Raw genomic sequence first — 20,185 nt, 5'->3', positions numbered from 1 at the left:
CTTTAGACGCAATCTATATTGCGTCTTGCGAAAGGACATTCAGTCGCTAAGGCTACAGCTAGTTTTCAGTGTCTTATTATTATTATTATTATTATTATTATGTTTTGTTTTGTTTTTTGAATGAAAGACTGAAAATTAAACTTGGTGAACGTACCGTTTTTCTAACGTTCTGCAAACAGCATTTTGCCATTTAAGTAGGTCTCGGCTTGACCATGATTAATCGTGTATTTTAACTGTCATTATCACATTATTTCACTAAGGACCCAAGGTAATTTACATAACGCACCCTACAAACATATATAAATAAATTGTACTTACAGGCCAAGGTTCATCGAGAAAAAAAATTAGCTGCATGTCAAATTTCAAGTTATATTAATTCAACGAAAAATAAGAGGATCAATAGGAAAGCAGAAGGCTATATATATTGTGACACACCAAGATCTGACACATTTAAATGAAATATGGGCCCTTGTGTATTGGGATTCACGTTTTCACTTCACTGTCTGAAGCGCAATTAAATCTACGCAAATTTGATCCATTATCAACTTAAATTAACTGATTCATGGGTATCCGTAGATTATGTCAAGTGCCAATCATTCGTTGCGGATAGCCCACGTGGAGCCTTGGACACTGCCCCGCTAATGAGACACGTGACGTTCACTTTATGAGGTCAGTGTGGACATTCCTTACAAAAACAAAATCTCAAATCATAACTAGATTCCTTATAAGTGTAAAATGTTTTATTTAGATGTTTTTATACTGTGCAACAGTAACAATACAATAGTTGTCCATACAATTGAGCGATACAAATACGTAAAACACGGGAGACATCAAAACATCTGTCATTAAGCATGAAATGGAGTTGAGGTGCTCTTTTTATCCTCTCTGTCTCTCTAGCACAAGAGCCTGTCATTCCCTTCGAACGGAGGGGAACGGCATGACGTCATCGCTGGTTAAATAGGCAATTTTTTTTCATATTTACATGTGGATTTTCTAAAACCGCTTACATGTTACAGATGTGAGGGATAGCGACTGGATTCCACTGCAGCTACATGAGAAATTGTTTCCAGTAAAGACAAATTAAAGTCTTCTGAGATTTATTTCTCCTCCGTGGACTAGTTCAGTACAAGCCTAGACCATTTTCCACGTTACATCCCCCCCACCCCTCACCCCGCCCCTCCCAAGCAGGTTCATCTTGCAAACTTGTTGAGTTGTTCCTCATCTGATGCGAGGGTCTAAGGACAGCATGTTGTGTTACTGTAAAGCCCCTTGAGGCAAATTTGTATTATTGGGCTATACATATATAAAATTGACTTGACTTTAGGCCAGAGGCAAACAAGCATCACCACTCTCCCCCTTCTTCTGTTAAAAGGACTGTGTTGGCATGAGCATGCAATGTATTGACGGACAATTTCCAAATAGACTTGTCTGATTAAAAAAAAGGAAAAGAAATAAAAAAAAAGACTATATTCAGTCACATCTGTAAAAAAAATGTAGCTTTGTGTGGGATAGATGTTCTCCATTCTCCTGCCTAAACTTTTTTTTAAACATACCATCGTTCTGCAAATGTCACCTTTCAAAAGAAGACCTGTGCTAAGTTCTTTTGAAATGCTTCACTTTCCACTATGTCAAACGTACATATTCCGTAATATTCATAACAACAATGGTAATAAAAAAAAGAGAGCCTCTATGACAATGGAACTAGGTTGGCGTGGAAGTATTAGCTGAGCAGGTCTGGCGTTGGCTGTCTGGCGGCCTTGAAGACAGCAGTCATCCAGAGGAGCCGTTGAGGGACACCTTCCGCGGCTTGGTGCCAAACTGATACGGCCGGCTCTGGCTTGGGGCTGAGGTCGAAGCCCCATTGATGGTGTTGGGAACAAGAGGAAACTGTGGGTGAGGTGACTGTGCCGGCGTGCTGGGGCTGGGCAATGACGACGACGTAGAGGGGACGCCGGCGGGACTGCTGGCTTTGTCACTTGCTGAGTCGCTCTCTGGACCGGATCTGCCGGTGCTGTTCTGGCCCTCCTGCTGCGCGTGGCTCATTTTCATCTTCTTACAGTTGGGTCTGACTCGATACTTCAGAGGCAAGGGGCCATTCTGAACAAAATTTAAAAAACAAAAACAAAAAAAAACCCTTAAATACAAAATAGCGTGCAGAGCGCATCCAATGTCAATCAAACTAATGCATCAGCAAGGTTTTGGTTGAAAGGCCATTGTATTCATATTCTAGTTCAGTGTCCTGACAGACCAGACTAAACTGCTCTGATTTAATATGAACCACAACAGGGTAAAACATACCATGAGCGCAGAAGGTTTAACAAGATTCAACAAATAGCAATGCATACATGCTGTTGAGGACATATTTATAAATTAATCCACAAAAGAGTTGCTTGCTACAGTCGCAGTGTTTATGTACACTCCAACCACTCCACGGTTAATGTGAAAGACAATGAAAATGGTACCCAATAAACATGATGGGAGTTTCTATCAATGTAATACCACAGCAAAAAAAAAAAAAAAACTTCAAAATTAAGTATTGAATCGATTCTTTGGCCAAATTCTCAATAGTAGTTCATTTTATATTTCATTGGCTGGTGATTTAATAAAAATAAGTAAATAAATAGATGAGGAAAAATAACATTGTACTGTGATACACAATTATATTAATATGACTAATATGACACGAAGTGTTGGCTTAGTTTATAATATTAAGTCAGGTAAACAAGAGATTTAGACACATGATTTAACAAAAAGTTAACAGTTGTGTTTGTGTAAGGTTTTTCTTCTCTTTTTTTTTGGCGTTTCAAATATCAGACTCCAGCATCCATAAAATCCATGAACTTTTTCAATTCGTGCCCATAAAAACTGACAAATCGGTGTCTTACCCTTCTCCACGTATAGATATATGCTATATCCATTAATGTGTAGTAATCCTTCAGTGGCTCGTCTTCATACATGACTTCAACCTGAAGTGCAAAAAAAAAAAAAAAAGAGAGAAAAACAAATACATTTAAAAGCTGCAATCCTGAAAACTGTTGATTACATTTAACTTATGGACCTCTGTGGTGCTACTGGTTTACCGCACTGGTGTTTACTGGTCACTGCACTGGTGTTTGACCACTCCCAATCCCAGGGAGGGAGCCATTCAAAATTTAACAGTCACCAATGTTGATGTGTCAGAACGCTTAAATAACTAAATAAATACATAAATAAATAAATGGTAGTCATTGATGTATCTGTTGGTTAAGTGTCTATGAGTGTGGTCTGCCATAGCTGCTTAGCAACAACTATTTTCGTTTATTTTTCTAACATGCCGATGGTTGCCTCATTCTTCCACCATTTGTTTGCTATGGAGACTTTGAATGCCACGTGCTTCATCATGTTCCCTACAAGTTGGCCAACAGTAACTGTTCAAATGAGCAGCTGCAAAAAGCCTTCCTGATTTAAGATATTCATGGAGTAGCTATTGTCTTAAATATCCCGCTGATAGTAAGTATTAAAAAAAAAGGCATGTGTTTGCATGGGAATCTCTGGGTGTGTGGCATTGTGTATTACATTGTGTAATTTCCCTACGGGGATCAATAAAGTATCTCAAAATTAGAAAGAATAGAAGAAAACACCACAACTGGAAATTGTGATTTTAAAACTACAAACAGAAAGAACTTCATATCGGTATTGTACACAGCCGTACATGCAAACAACATTCATGTAATGTGACAGAACAAAAAAACCAAAAACCTGATTTTTGTTACCATGCAAATCCAACAGGATCCGTGTTTTACCTGGTAGGTGTTGGGGATGTCCATCTTACTTCGAAGGAACTTTCTCAGGTGCATGACTGTCATAGCTGCAGGACACTGCAGGTACCTCTTATTGGCCACCTGTAGATGACACATCAATCACACGACTGTGCCTTAATGATTCTTTATGTCTATATGAAATATGTATCTATATGATCTGTGCATCTATATAACAAATGCATCCATATAAAAATGCATCTATATATGAACTTTATGGTCATATAAACTGAATAATTAAAGTTACTCAGTTGCAGTGGTTGAAGGCTAGTCCACCTTAAAACCAAATTAAATCTTTTTTTACAGATGCTTCCATTAATTTTTTTGCAAAATCATTGCAAATAAATATAAATACTATGAATAAAACACGGCAGGTGTATGAAAAAAATCTCTTTAATTGGTGGAATCACATTTCTAATATGAATGCATCACCTCTGATGAAACAAGACTGCAAACTATCCCATCAAAGCAAAGAGCACCAAAGAAGCCTGATACCTGCTCTTTAGATGGCTTGTCATCTGGTCCGCCAACCAGTTTAACCCTAGACACAAAGAACACAAAAATACTCAAGAACATGGTCACCCTTATATTCTTCCCATTTTCATAAGAGTAACATCTCTTGTGAAAATATGCCATTGGCTTTTAATGGGCTGGTTTAACTACCAGGTAGTGTTTTAAGGAAATTAACAGATTAATCTCATTAAATATGACAGACTACTTTTTTCAGCAAATATCAAACAAATAATCAAATATATGAATAAACATTGCAGTATCCAGTGCATCAGTGCAGGATGTCGTACTGACGGATTAGTCCATTTAGAGCAGCATGACAGTGGATGGGCTCTATGTTAAACTGGGACAGCTGTTTATCCATGATCTTATTTTCAGCAATATTAATGATTTATGCACTCAAGATTAGTCAGTTTCTCCCCTTTCCTAATCTATTTCAATGAAGAAAGACACAGAATAAATACTTCCCATGTTGTGATGGGACTGGATGGGTCAGCAGAGGCTACATGGGGGTTAAACGTAGGGCTGGGCGATATGTACAAAGTAAAATATTACCATATTTTTGACTGAATACCTTAATAGACATAAAAAAGGTGAGCATATTTAGGGGATGACCATCAGTGTCATCATAAGATATACACACACATGTAAATGTTGAGAAATGATCATTAGTAATGTGGATATGATAACCAAATCGGTAGAGATGTTCATTGATTCGGCTAAAAGAGTCTAATAAGTTCAAAAATGTTATCGCTTAACTGTAATGCACACTTTACGACCAGGAAATGACAGCATTTAAGTTATATCAACATATAATTAAAACCAAACTCCCAGGTGATATCATCTAATATAATATTAATATATTTCCCAGCTAGCCACATGATGAGGGAGTTAAAGCACATCATCAATGGGCATGGATTTTTTTGTTTTTTGGATTCTGATGCAATATTCAAGTTTGGAGAATCATCACTTCAAATCTAAGCAAACATTGATGGTGTACTTTAAGCAATCCAGTGCACAGTGGTGCCATGCGTCACACAGACACATTTAAGGTAAAATGCTGAAATTCACTTTGCTTATCACCAACATGGGAAACACCTCGTCATGTCAACTGTGCAGTCAGCAAATGTTCCCAATGGCTCACCTGCTCTGGTCGAAGAACTCAATAGAGAGACTGATGATCTCATCGTCTGTAATAATTCTCTTGTCTTCATCCGCCACCTCGCCACGATCCTCATTCGATCCATTTGAAGCTACAGAAAAATGATTGCGCCATTATCCTGGTGCATGTACTGAAACTCAAGTTGGACAACTATAAAGTGGCTGAAATATTACACTAAATGAAAGGCCAAAAAGATAGGGAAAACCATGAAAAAAAATTTGCCATTTACTGTGACTGGAAAGAGTAAAATTACTTTTGCATTGTCTTGCAGCTGAACTACATCCTTTCCATGGGAACCTGTATAATAGAGTTTCTTTATCTCCCAATGAACCCAGTACACAACACTCAAGTGTTCGCAACTCACCATCTACCGAAGGGTGTGCAGCGTAGAAATCTCTTCTTCTCTTCATTTCATCTACAAAAAAAAAGCAAAGGAGGGATGCGAGGGATGCCTTTACACATCTGTTTACCTTCATGCAACTTGGAAAATTCTGGCTTTTCTTTCACTTCGCCTAATTGTTTTGCATCAGTGATAGTCTGGAGTAATTCTGTAAAATGACTCTGTGCTCATTTTTACATTTGGGCAATAGCTCTTTAATTTGGATTTGTGGTTTTGACTACAGAAAATATACAAATAAGAACATTTTGGCTGCACTTAATTTCAATTTTATGGGAAAATTCTATTATTTTGTTATTTTCCATTTTCTCTTGCAGCAGTAGCAGATAGCTTTTTTTTCTAATGATGGACAACCACAGTTGGGCAATTAACGGACAATGAGGTGCGTTATTAGCATAGCATCAGAACATACAGTGGTGAGTCTGCATGAAACTAAACCATAAGCCAAGTAAAGGACAACTATTGTGTTCTGCTTTACTGCAAGCTGCTCTACACTTACTTTTGAAGAGGCCGGGGACCAGCTTGTAGACAATATCCTGTAGAGTTTTATCTGATCTAGAGAGAGTAAGGGAAACTTCAGTCATGTAATGCAGACTATGTCCAAGGCACATTGCAGCACTCTGAATCATTTGCATCAATGCACTCTGCAGCCTTATCAAGTCAAGAGAGCAATTTGAGAGTTTTCCCCGCTCTCATCAGAACAACAAAGCATTTGCTGAAGCAGCCTAATGACAATCAAAGAGTGTTCCCCAGTTTTATTAATGGTTCACATACTTGAGATTTCTTGTGTAGGATATGTGATTAGCTAACAAGCGTTGCAGAAAACAAAGCATACGAGTTATACACCTTCCAGAAGCTACCATGCATGTATCAAACCTACGTCCCTAACTGGGTTGCTCAAAGAACTTCTGTTGTTGAGTCTGAACAGTCGCAGACAACAGATAGGTGCAGGCACAAGCAACTCAACAGCCTGTAAGTGTGCCTTATGAGTCAAACTGGCCTCACTAGTCAGTCAGATGAGGGAAATTGCTGAACAACACCACATCAAAAAAAGTATTCAAACTGTCACCTTGTGGTTTCAGTAATACCACTGTTGGTGTTAAATGAGTCTAACAGTCGAAACATAAAAATAAATAAATAAATAAATCATGCAGATGCAGAAGTCATTTCAATCTTGTATCAGGAGCCACTGATAACCAAGAGGGCAGAATGGTTTGTTTGGTCTATGGGCTATTCCAGTCAAAATATGCAAATCTCACGGGTAGTCCTTTACCTAAACCAGCATCTAAAACACAGTGTAAGTTAACCATAACAATATTAACAAATTCTTTACAAAAAAAACAAAACAGAAAATCAATAGCATTCTATAACGCAACTGAGGTAAAAAAATTAAAACAAATTCTCACCGAATGTTGAGAAGAGGCTTAGTTTTGTGCACTTGAACATCACAGATGGGACAGTATTTACTGGTTTCCAGGTAGCGCACAATGCACATCTTGCAGACTGTCCAAAAATGGTCAGAACATGTCAGTGGCATACCCATACACACTGTGATGCTCGCTAACTATAGAGCCTAAGTTCTAATCACATTGTAAAACTAATGTCATATGACTCAAAGAATTTTGCTCGACGAGTACAGCACTCGTGAATTAACACGTGAAAAAGTTGTAGTTGCACTGTACTGTATCTCATTACAAAATCTTAAATTATAAATAAGATGATAAACATGCACAGCTCTGCTCCAACCTCCTCCTTGAATTGTTCTTATTGAAAGAATTTGCCAAGTGGAGGCTTTTGCTCACATGAATGCAGACACTCGATGATGGTCGTTGCGTCTATGAAATAGCCCCCGCATAAGACGCACATGAGGTGAGGGTTAAGCTCTGTAATCTTTATCCTGGTTGTTCGATGCATGGTCAGTGTGAGAGAGAGAAGAGTCCTGCGTTGGGAGAGACGAGCAGAGGAAAACTTAAGTCATCTCGCAACAAAAAAAAAGGGGGGGGAGAGAGGGGGGAGCAAAAATGCAGTCGGAGGCGGGAGAGCACCGATCGACGTCTTTAAATCCGGTGCCGCTACGCGCGTCAGCTCGCCGCGACCATTTGGACCTGGCTGCTGTTTATTTGGCTGTGTTAAAGCAACACAATACTTTATGCTAATACTACAATAACGAAGGGACGGCGGTCGCTGACTGATTGATAGGGAACACTCGGGCATTGGGCGAGTGGCTACCGAATGACCTGGCTGAGGGCACAGCGAGGCCAATGAATAATCATAAATCAATCGCTTGTACCGTGATAGATCGACAATCGCTGCGTAAATATAAGGAAATAAAGGCTGCTCGGCGCCCCCCCCCCTCTTCCTTTGCATTTAATCGTCAACACCGCAACACATGGAGCAACTTCATAATGGATCCGTAGCCAGACAAGCAAAGTTGCCGCCGTGTTGCCGAAACACCAAAGGGACTGACTGCCTTCTCCGAGTCGCTCGCAAGGTCGATTGCGTTTTGCGATAGGGCTCATGTTGAATAAAACGAGGGGGGTGGGGGACGGCAGACAAGGGCGAGACATGGTGACAGCCCCGCCAAGTCGCCGTGTCAGGTGTGCCGCACAGCCTATGGAACAACCTCCGCGTTTCTATGGCAACTTCCTTTGCATTAGACCATATGGCACCGTGCCAGCAACCAATAGACTGCAAAACGCGATTTACCCGGAATATCATTTCCCACCGCCGACAGGAGAGGGGAGCGGGAATAAGGCGAAAACAGACGGACGACCCCGTCCCTCGCGCTACGAGCAGATTGCCAGGCTGCCGACGGTCGGCTGCCATTTTGTGAAGAAAAAGCCCGTACCGTTCGAGCGGACCGAGGGGTTTCCTTCCACGGGAGGGGAGGGGGTGGGGAGTCGACAGCCGACCCATTTTAAGGTTCGGTTCTAAACCCTTAGCGAACGGAGGCAGTTCGGTGTGCACACCCTCGGGGTAATCTCGTCTTTTCCCTTCGCTTTGTACCGTGTGCCCCCCCCCTCTCTAGCATGTGCATGCTGCGCAGCCAGCATAAGTTACCAACGCTGTGCAATAACAACATGGCTCGACACCACCGACCGTGCTGAAGTTGAAGCGCATACAAAATCACTTCTTTATTCTGCGCCATTATGCATCGGGGCACGTAATAATGGCATGTCAACAGGTTAAGGCGGAAAAAAACCTAGCGTTTACATCAAAATGCGTTCTTTAAAAGAAAGCAAATCTCAGCGACGGGGAAAGCGACCACCTCGGAATAAGTTTACTACTCGGGATGAGTCTGCTCCCATCTGTTCAAAAGTTCCTGCGCAGCAAAAAAGGTAATTTTGTCTTGCAGACTGAACGGAGGTCGCGGAAACGTAATCCTTTACCGAGACAGCAATAAGGCAAACGAACGAACTACGGTGGACACTCTTTGCAGAACACATGAAGAAATATTTTTAAAAAAAACATCCACTCAAAGTCTAACTTGTATCCGACACGCCAGCTTGGTGTACGCGGTGAGCATCAGACGCCGATCCTCCCAACTTGTTGGGTAACAGCCAGAGCGTGACTGTAAAAACCAAACGTATACCAGGTCTCACCAGAAACCACGTCGTATAGGTTAATAATCGGAATTTTACAATACAGCCTAGAAAATATCTCGGGCATGGGTGGTTATATGTAACCTACTCCGAAGACTTCTATTTGGGGCAGTTTCTGAATAGACCGATGCAGGCACGTTTGGACAGCGAAACTTTAAAGGTAGGGAGTCACACACGGATAATTTATATTCAGGGTGCCTGTTACGTCATTCATCGATTGACTGGTGTTTGCACAACTGTTCTCACTCTGCTATGGAAGGCTACCACCGCTGATGAGAGCCCAACGCGACCGGTGACCTGACTCCATATTTAGAGTCAATGGGTCGAAACCTACCGAGCTTTATTCACTATTGGAACAAATATCACAAATCTATGATGGAAGCGCAGCGTCAAACGACACGTCGATTCGAGGCTGTTCAATAGGCAATCAATGAACTGATTATACACAAAGAACGATGGGCTATAAACTCCGGAGTCACGATTACGTCGCGTATATCGTTGCTGTCTATTGAAAATCTGCGCTTAAATTACAAGTGCACGTATATGGCAGTCTTGTTCTGATCTGTGGCACCCTCCTGCACAGAGCCCAATTTCGCCCGTTTGCGGGAGCAGGAAGGAGAACCAGATCGTTTCTCTCGGTTGCTCTGGCTCGTTTTCAAAGCGTCGTGTCTACAAGCGGGCTAGACCAACAGCAGCTGGAAGTACCTAATTAAATTCGGCAATTATAAAGACCGAGACGTCAAACGAATCGCCGTCGGTCATTTGCAAAATGTCGAATTCAAAATAGGTGAAGGTTCCCTATTGACCCGACGACTAAATGGTGGGCTACCCACTGCCAAACACAGATTTTAATGCCCAGCACATGCCACTGTTGCACTATTCACTCCAAGGACTGTACATCCAAGTCAATGCCCCGTGCAGTTTGCAATATACAGCCCTTGGCACGACATTAAAATTTTTAAGAAGAAGCAAGCACTCGGGTAAAACATTAATTTTACCCGATCGGCCAAACACGGGTCATTCATGGCATCCTCGATCAGACAATAAATATTTTGCCGTGGAAGAGAAGCTATGGAAGCCTTTTGTTTGGTCCAACAAAAAGTCGCGCCTGCCCTAAAACACGGGTTGCCACTGGCTTTAGACGGTGGTACAGCTGTAGGTATGCACCGCGCGCCTCTATGACCAACTGAATGACGGCTTAAATATCATGACCCATCAGCTCGTCAGGAAAGAAAGACAACGAGGCTCCAAGATAAATGACCTGCCCGTCACAGCCCACGTAAATGAAACAGAAATATTGGTGACGCTGCTGGTTTCTCTCGGCGACACACCGACCATCTCGCCTAAAAAATATTTTTTTTAAAAATCATTACAATTTTGAATCAAGATCACCCGACACAAAGCGTACTTTACAACAGCACCGCATGTTCGACTTCCAAGTCTGTTTGTCAACCAGGGGTGATGACACATTTATGTATAATTGACATGCTTTACAACTTGTCATGTCCATGCTACCATCCCGTCACGCGGGAACTTAAGTTAATAAAACCAACGGCCGGCGACGTATGCGCGAGACAAACACGCTGCATTATCCCAAACACCCTAAAGGACCCATTTCTATAAGATGGTGACACGGCGTGGACGTATACGCGTAAACCGAACGGTTGTGGTGTTTGGTACCGTTAACATCTCGCTCATCCAAGTCCTGTCTGCTCGACATCTCCTACTTTGAAGAAATCAAATCAAGGGAAAACGACCCGGCTCCCGGATCAAACTTGAGCAACAAAACCGCCGAATGGTGCAGCGTGGGACCTGGCGGTCCGCGAAGCTTCACGTGTCGGCGGGTGCGAATGAGGAACATTTTTTAAATGCGCTACAAAGGGGAGAGCTCCACATCGGAGAGCTACAGCCACCATTGAAGCCCCACATCCACCGCTGGACCCGTCCACAGTTCAACCGCGGAAAACAGAAGAAAGCACGACCCAAAACGCGACGCTAGCAACCCGGTAGTTAGAGACGATATCGAACATGACATACCCGGAGGCTTGCCTGGTAATGGGTCAGGCTGGAGTCGAATAGACAATGAAAGTTAGAAGGCGATCAGCAGAAAACGAATACGAGCGGAGCCGCCATCTTGAAACAGGCTGCAGACGCTGTCAATTGCGGAGAGCGCACGGCGAACGGGAGCTCATTTCAGATACGCGTCAAACTCCTGTTTCCCTCCTCGTCCGCGAGTTGCGTGCGTGTTGGACCTACGGCTTCGAAAGGCTCCGGTTCCGCTGGCTTTGCGATCGGCAGCGTCCCACTTCGGCACCCAGTAACTTTGCCTCCAAAAACCAGCTCCTCGTAAAACGCAGTGTGTGCTCGGTGGAAACTGACACCGTCCCCAAAATGGCTTGTAGTTCGACCGCCCCGCTCTGGTCACGTGACCCCATTCCTTAAGGGTGCCTAGAAATTATTGTCGGTGTATTCTGGTCTCTCAAATCCGACGCATTACGAGCCAGGGGGAAAAAAAACAACACACGGCGAACGTTTCAGCGTTTGACCCCGAACACCATCATCGACTCGCAAACACGTAAACTAGTTCACCTCAGTTTGACGACACCCGGCGAACAGAATCACCGACGTTTGCTCGGCTGTAATTTTTGTACGTCGCTGACTCCTCGAAGATGTGGCTTCTGCTTCCCTGTGACTATTAAAAAAATAACAATCATGCACTTGCCAAATGCGTAGCAGTGAGAAATAGCTTTGAACCGCTGGTGTCGAATCTTACTCAAAAGGCTGCTCCGTTATCTCTCAAGTTGGATGCAACTAGCATTTTTAGAAGGGGGGGGGGTCGAGCCCTTTTATCCCGCAGCCATGACTGAAATTAAGACATCTCGGATGTTTATATGGGATATGAGAACCACCGTGGTGCTCTAGTTCAGCGGTTGTGAACCATTGGCTGAGGTGTATGCTGCTGCTCCCGCCGCCCCCGACTCTTCCTCCACTGCGCCGGGTCGCATTGCCCCATGCAAATATGGTAAAATACTGTTTCACTTAATCGGGATTGACAAAGCACAGAAACATCAGCTATTTCGTTGGTTCGACCTTTAAACAAAACGCATTCTTCATCTTTTGGTTGCAAAGTGCATCTTTAACACCTCCCGAAACAAGTTCTTTATTAATCAAATTGCGTTTGTGGAAGGGGAAAAAAAAACACATTTCCTGTAGGTTGGTTACATAAGCATATGCAACTTCATCTAGCTTGTTTACTTTGCACTTTGGTGTGACATGATTGAAGACACGGCATATTTTGAACTGGTTTTAATTGAAACACAGAAAGAAATAATAATCGCCTCATGGGTTTTCAAGTCATCGCACATGTGGGCTACAAAAATACAAAGTCGACGTCAATTGGTTGAAACAAATTGAAGTTCAGCGCTTGCGGCGCAGACAGACGCGGGAATCCCGCCGTGCAGCCCGGGGCATTTCCCGGCCGAGGCTCATATCTGAGTGGCTTTCTCCAAGCTCTTCGCTGCGTCTTTCAGTTTCCCCACCAAGTCCTGCAAACGAGAGAATATCCATCATATGTCAGCGTGGACACGACAAGAACACACAGTCCCAAAGTGTGAATGAAGACAAGCGGACCCACTCAAATGAAGGAACGTCTCTGATGGTTACGAGTCGCGTTTCAAAAAGTGGAATTAAAACGAATTATTTGACTAACGCAGGATAGCTAGTTTATTCACGACGGTCTAAATTTCCCCTCATGCGTGCAGGTGACTGGGCTATATTTAAATATAAATCACCATTTACTTAGGCTCTTGCACTAAACCTTGCCCCGGCTCAAATCTGGGTCAGATATCTAACCTTTAAATGCAACCTCTTTCGAACGTGTCTTTGTAAAGTGGATATTAAACAACATCAACAACAACAACTTCATAGACAAGCACCTTCAGAGTAGTCAGCCAAAGACAGACCCACGGGTGTCCATCTTGAAGCACACACAATAAATCGACTCATTTAAATGCGTTCTCCAAAGTATTGCAACATTTTCTGTTTTAGAAATGCAACCTTTGTTTTCAGAATATGTGCAGGGCCATAGTCTAAAAACACTTCAACACTATAACATGCAACCAGAAGGACTTGAAAAGTGGATTTAACAACGCAACAAAGAAAATCGGATAGGCTGTATGTTGTGCAGTCACTCGGCAAAAAACAAAAACAAAACTAACTTGTTGGATTAGAAGACTGTTCTTGTGACGCTTTTATGTGCAAGTATTATTGTTCGCTTTCTTTTCTGCAAGGCTATAGATAGCAGTCAGCAGCCTCTCATTTTTGCTCCCCGTTGCGCAGCAGGCTTGTTTTTAACAGGGCAGGAGCTTCAGAAATGAGCCGAACAAACAACAAACAAATCCGTCGCTCCACGCAGACCGGCTCGAAACATGTTTAAAGCGCGCACGCGCGCACGCGCGCACACACCTGCAACTGCTCCGTGGTGCAGCTGAAGTTGATGTCCTCCGACGACGGCCCTCCTGTGCCGCCATTCTGTAAGAGGACAAAAAATATATATACTTACAAAATGCAAAATGCAGTACAGTGAACGTGAAGAGACGTGCGATGTTTCAGATCCGATCATACCTCAACGTTCAATGAAATTAGGTAGACTGGCTCGTTGACCTTATGCACCTGCCCGTTCTGCCATTGAAACGACATGCAGCTTAGTTGGTTATCAGAACAAAACAGTACGAAACGACAAACAAAACATATCTGCGCTGGGAAACCATGTGGCGGTACCTTCATGTGGTATTGGAGACGCCATGACACGTCGGTGATGTGGGGTGGGTGCCTCCCAATACTGGAGCAGAAATAAATGAAAGGAAGATTCCCATCAGGTTTGCACCTGCATGCAGTCTGTGTCCGATAGGCATGACTGAACGAGGTCTATACGAAAATCTTCGTTCCCTTAAAGCTGATTCAAGAGGTCAAAGACATGTATCATCATGACGCAGGAGACTTGCAGCTCACAACCTCGACTCAGTTAGCCATAATGTGTAAAAGTTGCCTTGTGTTGTGTTGTGTTGACAGCTATACTTTTCCTGTTGGAAAATAAAACTTAAGCTGGAAAAGGTAGATAACATAAATGCAGGACAAACCTATGGCGTCATCATATTTAGGATACTGACTATGTGAGAATCTAATCATTTAAAAACACATTTGCATATCAATTATTGTGTGAGGTATGCATCAAAGAACAAATTTATTATTAAAGCCAAAAGTTGGTTTTCAGTTTGGGGGCATGTCCCACCGATATCCTCTATATTATAGTGATCAATTTGATTTAGCATCCAAAGAAAGAAAAGAAAGACAGAAAAAAAAGAGAGAAAGAAAGAAAAATCCCCTGGATGTCTTTGGCATGTTTGGCCCCAACAATTGCTCTGACTTACCTTGCCAACAAACCTTCCAGCTCATCTTTATATTTCTGTAAAACAAAGCACATTTCAGCACAGCCACAGTGAAAAGGATGAGCACTATTAAATTATTATTGTCAATAGCCGTCACCTGATAGGAATCATAGAATAGCTCTATCCTCTCCACATCAAACGTGGCATCTTCCAGGCACGTGCTGCAAAAAAAAAAAGCAACCAAAAGAAAAAGAGAAACAATCCATTAAAATAAGAATTTAACATAAAAAAAACCCAACCTTACTTCCCCATTTATTACTATGGCTCTTCTGGGAGTCAACCGTTTCATGCAAAGCAATGACTCCATTTTTGCCTGGCATTAATATCCAGACCCAAAATGATGAAAAATTACTCCACCTCTTCCTGGGTATGTAAAATACAGATTGGGACTCTGCAGAAAGACGGGTGCATGATGCAACCTCAGACTAATGGGACTTCTGTCTGTGGAGACCACTTTACAATGGCAGAGATACACAGGAATGTTAAAATGTGAGTCAATGATGAGCATGGGCTTGGTTTACAGGAAGAGACCAATGCCTAAGAGTTCAATAGCCTGTGTCACCTAAATGTCACACCCAGTTCCATTATAAATGAGATGAGGAAATGTGCAGTCTTCTCACTTTTTGTTTTATTTCTGCTGTTTTAGGAACCACCTATATTTTCTCATACTGCATAGCCAAACTGTGGCAAAACTGATCCAAGCTACAGACTTAACTTTTTCAGGGCACATGTAGCCACACTCCTAACACACACACAGACACACACACACACACACACACACACACACACACACAAGTCCTAACCCTAACAGACAATTGAAAAAGGAAAGACTGGACAAAATGTCTTGATTAAAAACTTAAATGGTCTTCTCAAATGTAGCTGAATGAGAACACACACACACACACACACACACACACACACACACACATAAACATGTGCATAACTAATGATTAATTCAGTTAATACAGAGTATTCTGATTACAATCAGAAAGGAACATTCTAAAGTGATGTAAATACAGTTTCCCTCCACACACAGCAATAACAAACAGCACTTTCTTTCTATTACTTGTTACCCACAACATCAACATGTTGCCAAAACCAAAAGTTCCCAGACTGTCTTTACTCTCATGCTCTGCAAACGGAGAGCTTACTCTGCAGACCTTCGGTAGTTTAGCAGTCTGAGGACATGCAAGATGTCCCATAACTGGGATATAGGCCACAAATTCAGATCACCTATCCTAAATGTATTCTATGGAGACCCTTAAGTCTCGTAAAACAAAGTCATGAAAATGTAATTGATATAAATGTAAGTGATGACTTGAATGTCTGAAATCAGTGTGAATGTTGTATTTTGCCAATTAAGGAGCTTGAAATAAAAGCCTGGATTTTTTGCTATATATACATTTCAGTTATGATATATAATTTATTAAGGGTATCTAGCAAATGTTAATCACCATTTGCATCATGATATTGCAATTAACAGGTTTATAGTAATATCAATGTAAATTACATCATCTGAATAGGACGTTAAAGAGATGCATGTTCAGATTGGCATGCATGCAAGCATGATTTGCAGTCTTACAGCTATAACACGATATTGGATCATTGTTAACATATTACAACTGCAAATGACAACATGATGTGTTACACGTTCTCCTCAGGTAATGCACGCCCTTCTGATTTACCTTATTGTTGATTTGTCTGCATTTTGTTTGACCCCTTCCAGTATGAATGTGGTCACTGCAGCATGGCACTGTTTCAGCAGGATCTGGTCGATGTGCTTCAGCTCAACCTGATCTGCAATCAAGGAAAACTAAGTTGGAACAACGTCAGAGGAACACCACTTTGAATCTGGCGTACACTCTCCCTCGTTTGCTCACTCCAACACACACAGACACGCAGAGAGCGTGCACCATGTGGCAAGATGAAAGGCAGCCGACAAAATTACATCTTACATTGAACTGTCCCAATGATGGAGGTTTGCAATTCAAATGTAAAAAATAACATTTATTTGCCAGTTAAGTTTGTGCGTGCAAAGAATTTAACTTGGTGAAAAACGCATATAAAAACATGTAAGGTTTTATATCCTAAGTAAAAAAAAAAGCATATCAGAATATCTCAATTGGCTGGGGAATAAAAGAAAAAGGGTTTAAACATGTATTTTCAGTACAAACAAACAAAAGGAAAAAATGAGTAATTTCACAAATGGAACAAAACTCTGCAGATTGGATCTGTACTATACAGCATTGCATTGGTAGTATACGTATCAACACATTTTACTGAGCTGGGAGTCATATCCAGAGTTGTTGGTTTTAAATACTGTACGAGTTAGTTGAAATATGAACTGTGCAGCCCATAACTCCATGTGAGGCTGTGGTGGACACCAGACAGCTGGCCAATGATGCTCTGACCAGGCCAGGTGCTGCGATGTAGCTCGTCTGTGTTTTATGACATGGCTCAGCAAACGCTAAACGTTACAGGGGAGGCCAAGATGAACACATGAATATATTGAACTGAGTCATCGTCCCCTCTGGTAGTTTGAATTTCTTCAGCTGTTGTACAAAGCACATCATCCTTTTGGGATCACGGCATCTATATTCTCCTCAGATGAGGAACCAAGTATGTGCACATCCAGAAAACAAGACAACATTTGCAAAGAAGAAAGGTCTGCACACTGAAATGCTCCCAAACTAATTTAGCGGGCAACGTTTCGACAAACAGATCTTCCTCAGGTCTCAGGTCTATAGCCCCCTCCTCAATAACCCAAGGAGATTGTGGTTCCCATGACTCCACAAAAGGAGACTTTCAAGCCACTGATGTTGGAGGTGCAGAGGAGGAGGCCAACAGTCATCTTTACCATTTTTAGAGTACCGTGCTCCACCACCAGTAACTAATTGCCGCTTTGTTTGAGCCAAATCATCATTTAATCAGCAACTTCCCCAAGCTTAAAAGGGTCCTCCGAGGCGAGGTCTTCGTATAGAGGGAGAAAGACCAGAGGAGAGATCATGCAGTATGAAGGAGTGCCAGTGCTGAGGGTCCATGTGTTTATAATGTGCTTACCCAGCCTCACATGCTGTCTAGACTGTCAGAAACCGTATGATGCATCACAGGAAGGGTCTGGCTCGAAAAGCATGACATATGAGAACAACACCGATATTGATCAGACAGGCATTAGTACTTACTCTTGTTTAAACTGTATAGTGGCATATTACTGTTACAAATTGCACTTTTGTCACTTTGCTGTCATACTATATACATTCTGCACTGTTTTTGTCCACATTCCCCACACATTCTGCACGTTGTCACTCTTCTGTTATACTATTTGTGGGTTTTGTTTTTGTTTTTTCCAAACTAGAGTACATTTTCACCTCACAGAATATTCTTATTTGAACCCATTTTCCCTTTGTTCCCGATCTGGTGCTGTTGACTCTCATCGCTGCTGATACGACTGAATTTCGCCTCTGGGAGATATTAAGATGTATCTGTAAAAGTCTATCTTTCCAACGATCATATGCACGTGAACAAACCCCTCGCATGCACAAGTTATGGATCTTGTGTTTGCTTGCAATGACACCAAATGCAATTCTGATCCTAAAAGGCATCATCTCCCATCTCTTCGTGAAGAATGTATCCGATAAAAAGCAGCCATTACAGAACACGAGTTAATGTTATTATACACAGTAGGCAACGGGTTCTGTTTTCTGGCTATTTCCAGTTTCCTCCACCCGGGCGCTGCAATAAACAACCATACAAAGAGCCATTTTAGAGTCAACTGCGCATTTATCAACTGTCAACTTCGCCTAATGGTGATTTACACTCTTTCTGATATGTTTAACAGACTTAATGTCCGTTTAACCAACAGCAGGCATTTCCACAAACATCCCCCCACACACACACACACACGCACACAAATGCAATCGTGAGCATTACAGGCATGGTTGCATCACCACTGTTTTTTGTTAAGCGTAGATCTGAACGTAAGCTAGTTTGACGCTGACCTGAATAACAGAACGGTGTGTGGTGTGGTGTGTGTGTGTGTGCGTGTGTGTGTGGGGGGGGGGCACATTTGGGGAAAGCGGTAAACGACGTGTCACTGGCTGCACTGCCTTTGAATTGTGCACAGCAGCTCCTGGTGGCTGCTACCCACTGGCATATGGAAAAGAAACCGGAAGCAGCGCGAACAAAGAGATCGCGGGGAAACCATGGGGCTTACCGAGAACGGCGTGGTCGGAGTGGGCGGAGAGCAAGCTGCGGAAAGCGACGTCCATCAACGCGGCGAAACTCTTCGGGTGGAAAAGGGACGGGTCCGCCAGGGACTGCAGCCCCGTTTGAACCGACTCCGATAGCTCCATTTTGTAGCTAAGAGATGACCCACGACACGGAGTCACGTGGCGGATCAGCTGATCTGTACGAGGCGCTCTGGGCTTCACGGCGAGCAGCGTCCAGAGCATGAATGGTGTCACTGAGAAACTGGCAAACGGTGTTACCAGTGCGGCCGTACAGGTTGCAAAGTGGACCAGAAGGGAAAACATTGTGGACGAAAGCCTTCACCTCATGCTTCAGTTTGTTCGTAGCGTCTCATACGCGTCATTCGACGCATTTACCCCCGTGTGTTAACGACCCGTTTTGAATGACAGCTCTTAACCATGAGCGTTGTTAATGTTGTTAATAACTGAGATGAAGATGAGATATATTTTACAACTGCGCTGCTATAAAATCCAATGGTGGCCTGAGTCCGAGTACATCTATTGGTAATAACAGGACACGAATGGTTAGAAAACCAATTTTAGCCCCGAGGACGATCTCACATATTGTAACCTATAGTCAACTTGGCTATAAATTGAAGTGAAATAGCCCAGCCTCGTGTAATGCATGTTGAAATAGGGAATAATAAACTCATATGACAAAAGTGGTGCTGCTTTCCGTCCACGCAAAGCCCGGATCGTATTTATTTAATAGCATCTAACTGTTCTGCCACAGATGTGGTTTCGTGGCGTGCATTGGAACACCATCTTCTTAACTTTATGGTGTTAAAATGTACAAAAAATGAAGCCGTTTACGACACATTGCTGTCATCTAATCTACAGATCAATTGTCCCCTCCAACAACAGCAAAAAAAGAAGGCTTTTCATTTGTTTAAACAGTAACACATTTTACATGAGTGCCCCCAAGGACATCTTTGACACAAGACAGAAGTTTTTGTTTTGTTTTTTGTTTTTGTCAGGGTAGCCAAGAGGGCAAATTTGTGATATTGGGCTATACAAATAAAA

At 42.4% G+C, this 20,185-nt stretch overlaps 1 protein-coding gene across 1 annotated transcript; it reads right to left on the bottom strand.

Moving 5' to 3' along the window:
* Window positions 1-730: 730 nt before the first annotated feature.
* Window positions 731-19,437, bottom strand: bmi1a (bmi1 polycomb ring finger oncogene 1a). The gene is given in 18 exon segments (XM_056299194.1): window positions 731-2,097; window positions 2,886-2,966; window positions 3,783-3,881; window positions 4,293-4,338; window positions 5,452-5,560; window positions 5,834-5,884; window positions 6,366-6,421; window positions 7,273-7,369; window positions 7,669-7,805; window positions 11,725-11,885; window positions 12,957-13,013; window positions 13,933-13,998; window positions 14,092-14,148; window positions 14,248-14,308; window positions 14,898-14,961; window positions 14,964-15,076; window positions 16,601-16,712; window positions 19,129-19,437. Coding segments are annotated over 18 exon segments (1,932 nt in total). The 5' UTR covers window positions 19,367-19,437; the 3' UTR covers window positions 731-1,770.
* Window positions 19,438-20,185: the final 748 nt, after the last annotated feature.

This window comes from Lampris incognitus, chromosome 19 (genome assembly GCF_029633865.1).
Source record: "Lampris incognitus isolate fLamInc1 chromosome 19, fLamInc1.hap2, whole genome shotgun sequence".
Taxonomy (NCBI): domain Eukaryota; kingdom Metazoa; phylum Chordata; class Actinopteri; order Lampriformes; family Lampridae; genus Lampris; species Lampris incognitus.
Note: the sequence above shows the minus strand (reverse complement) of the source record. Positions and strands in the feature narration are given on the sequence as shown.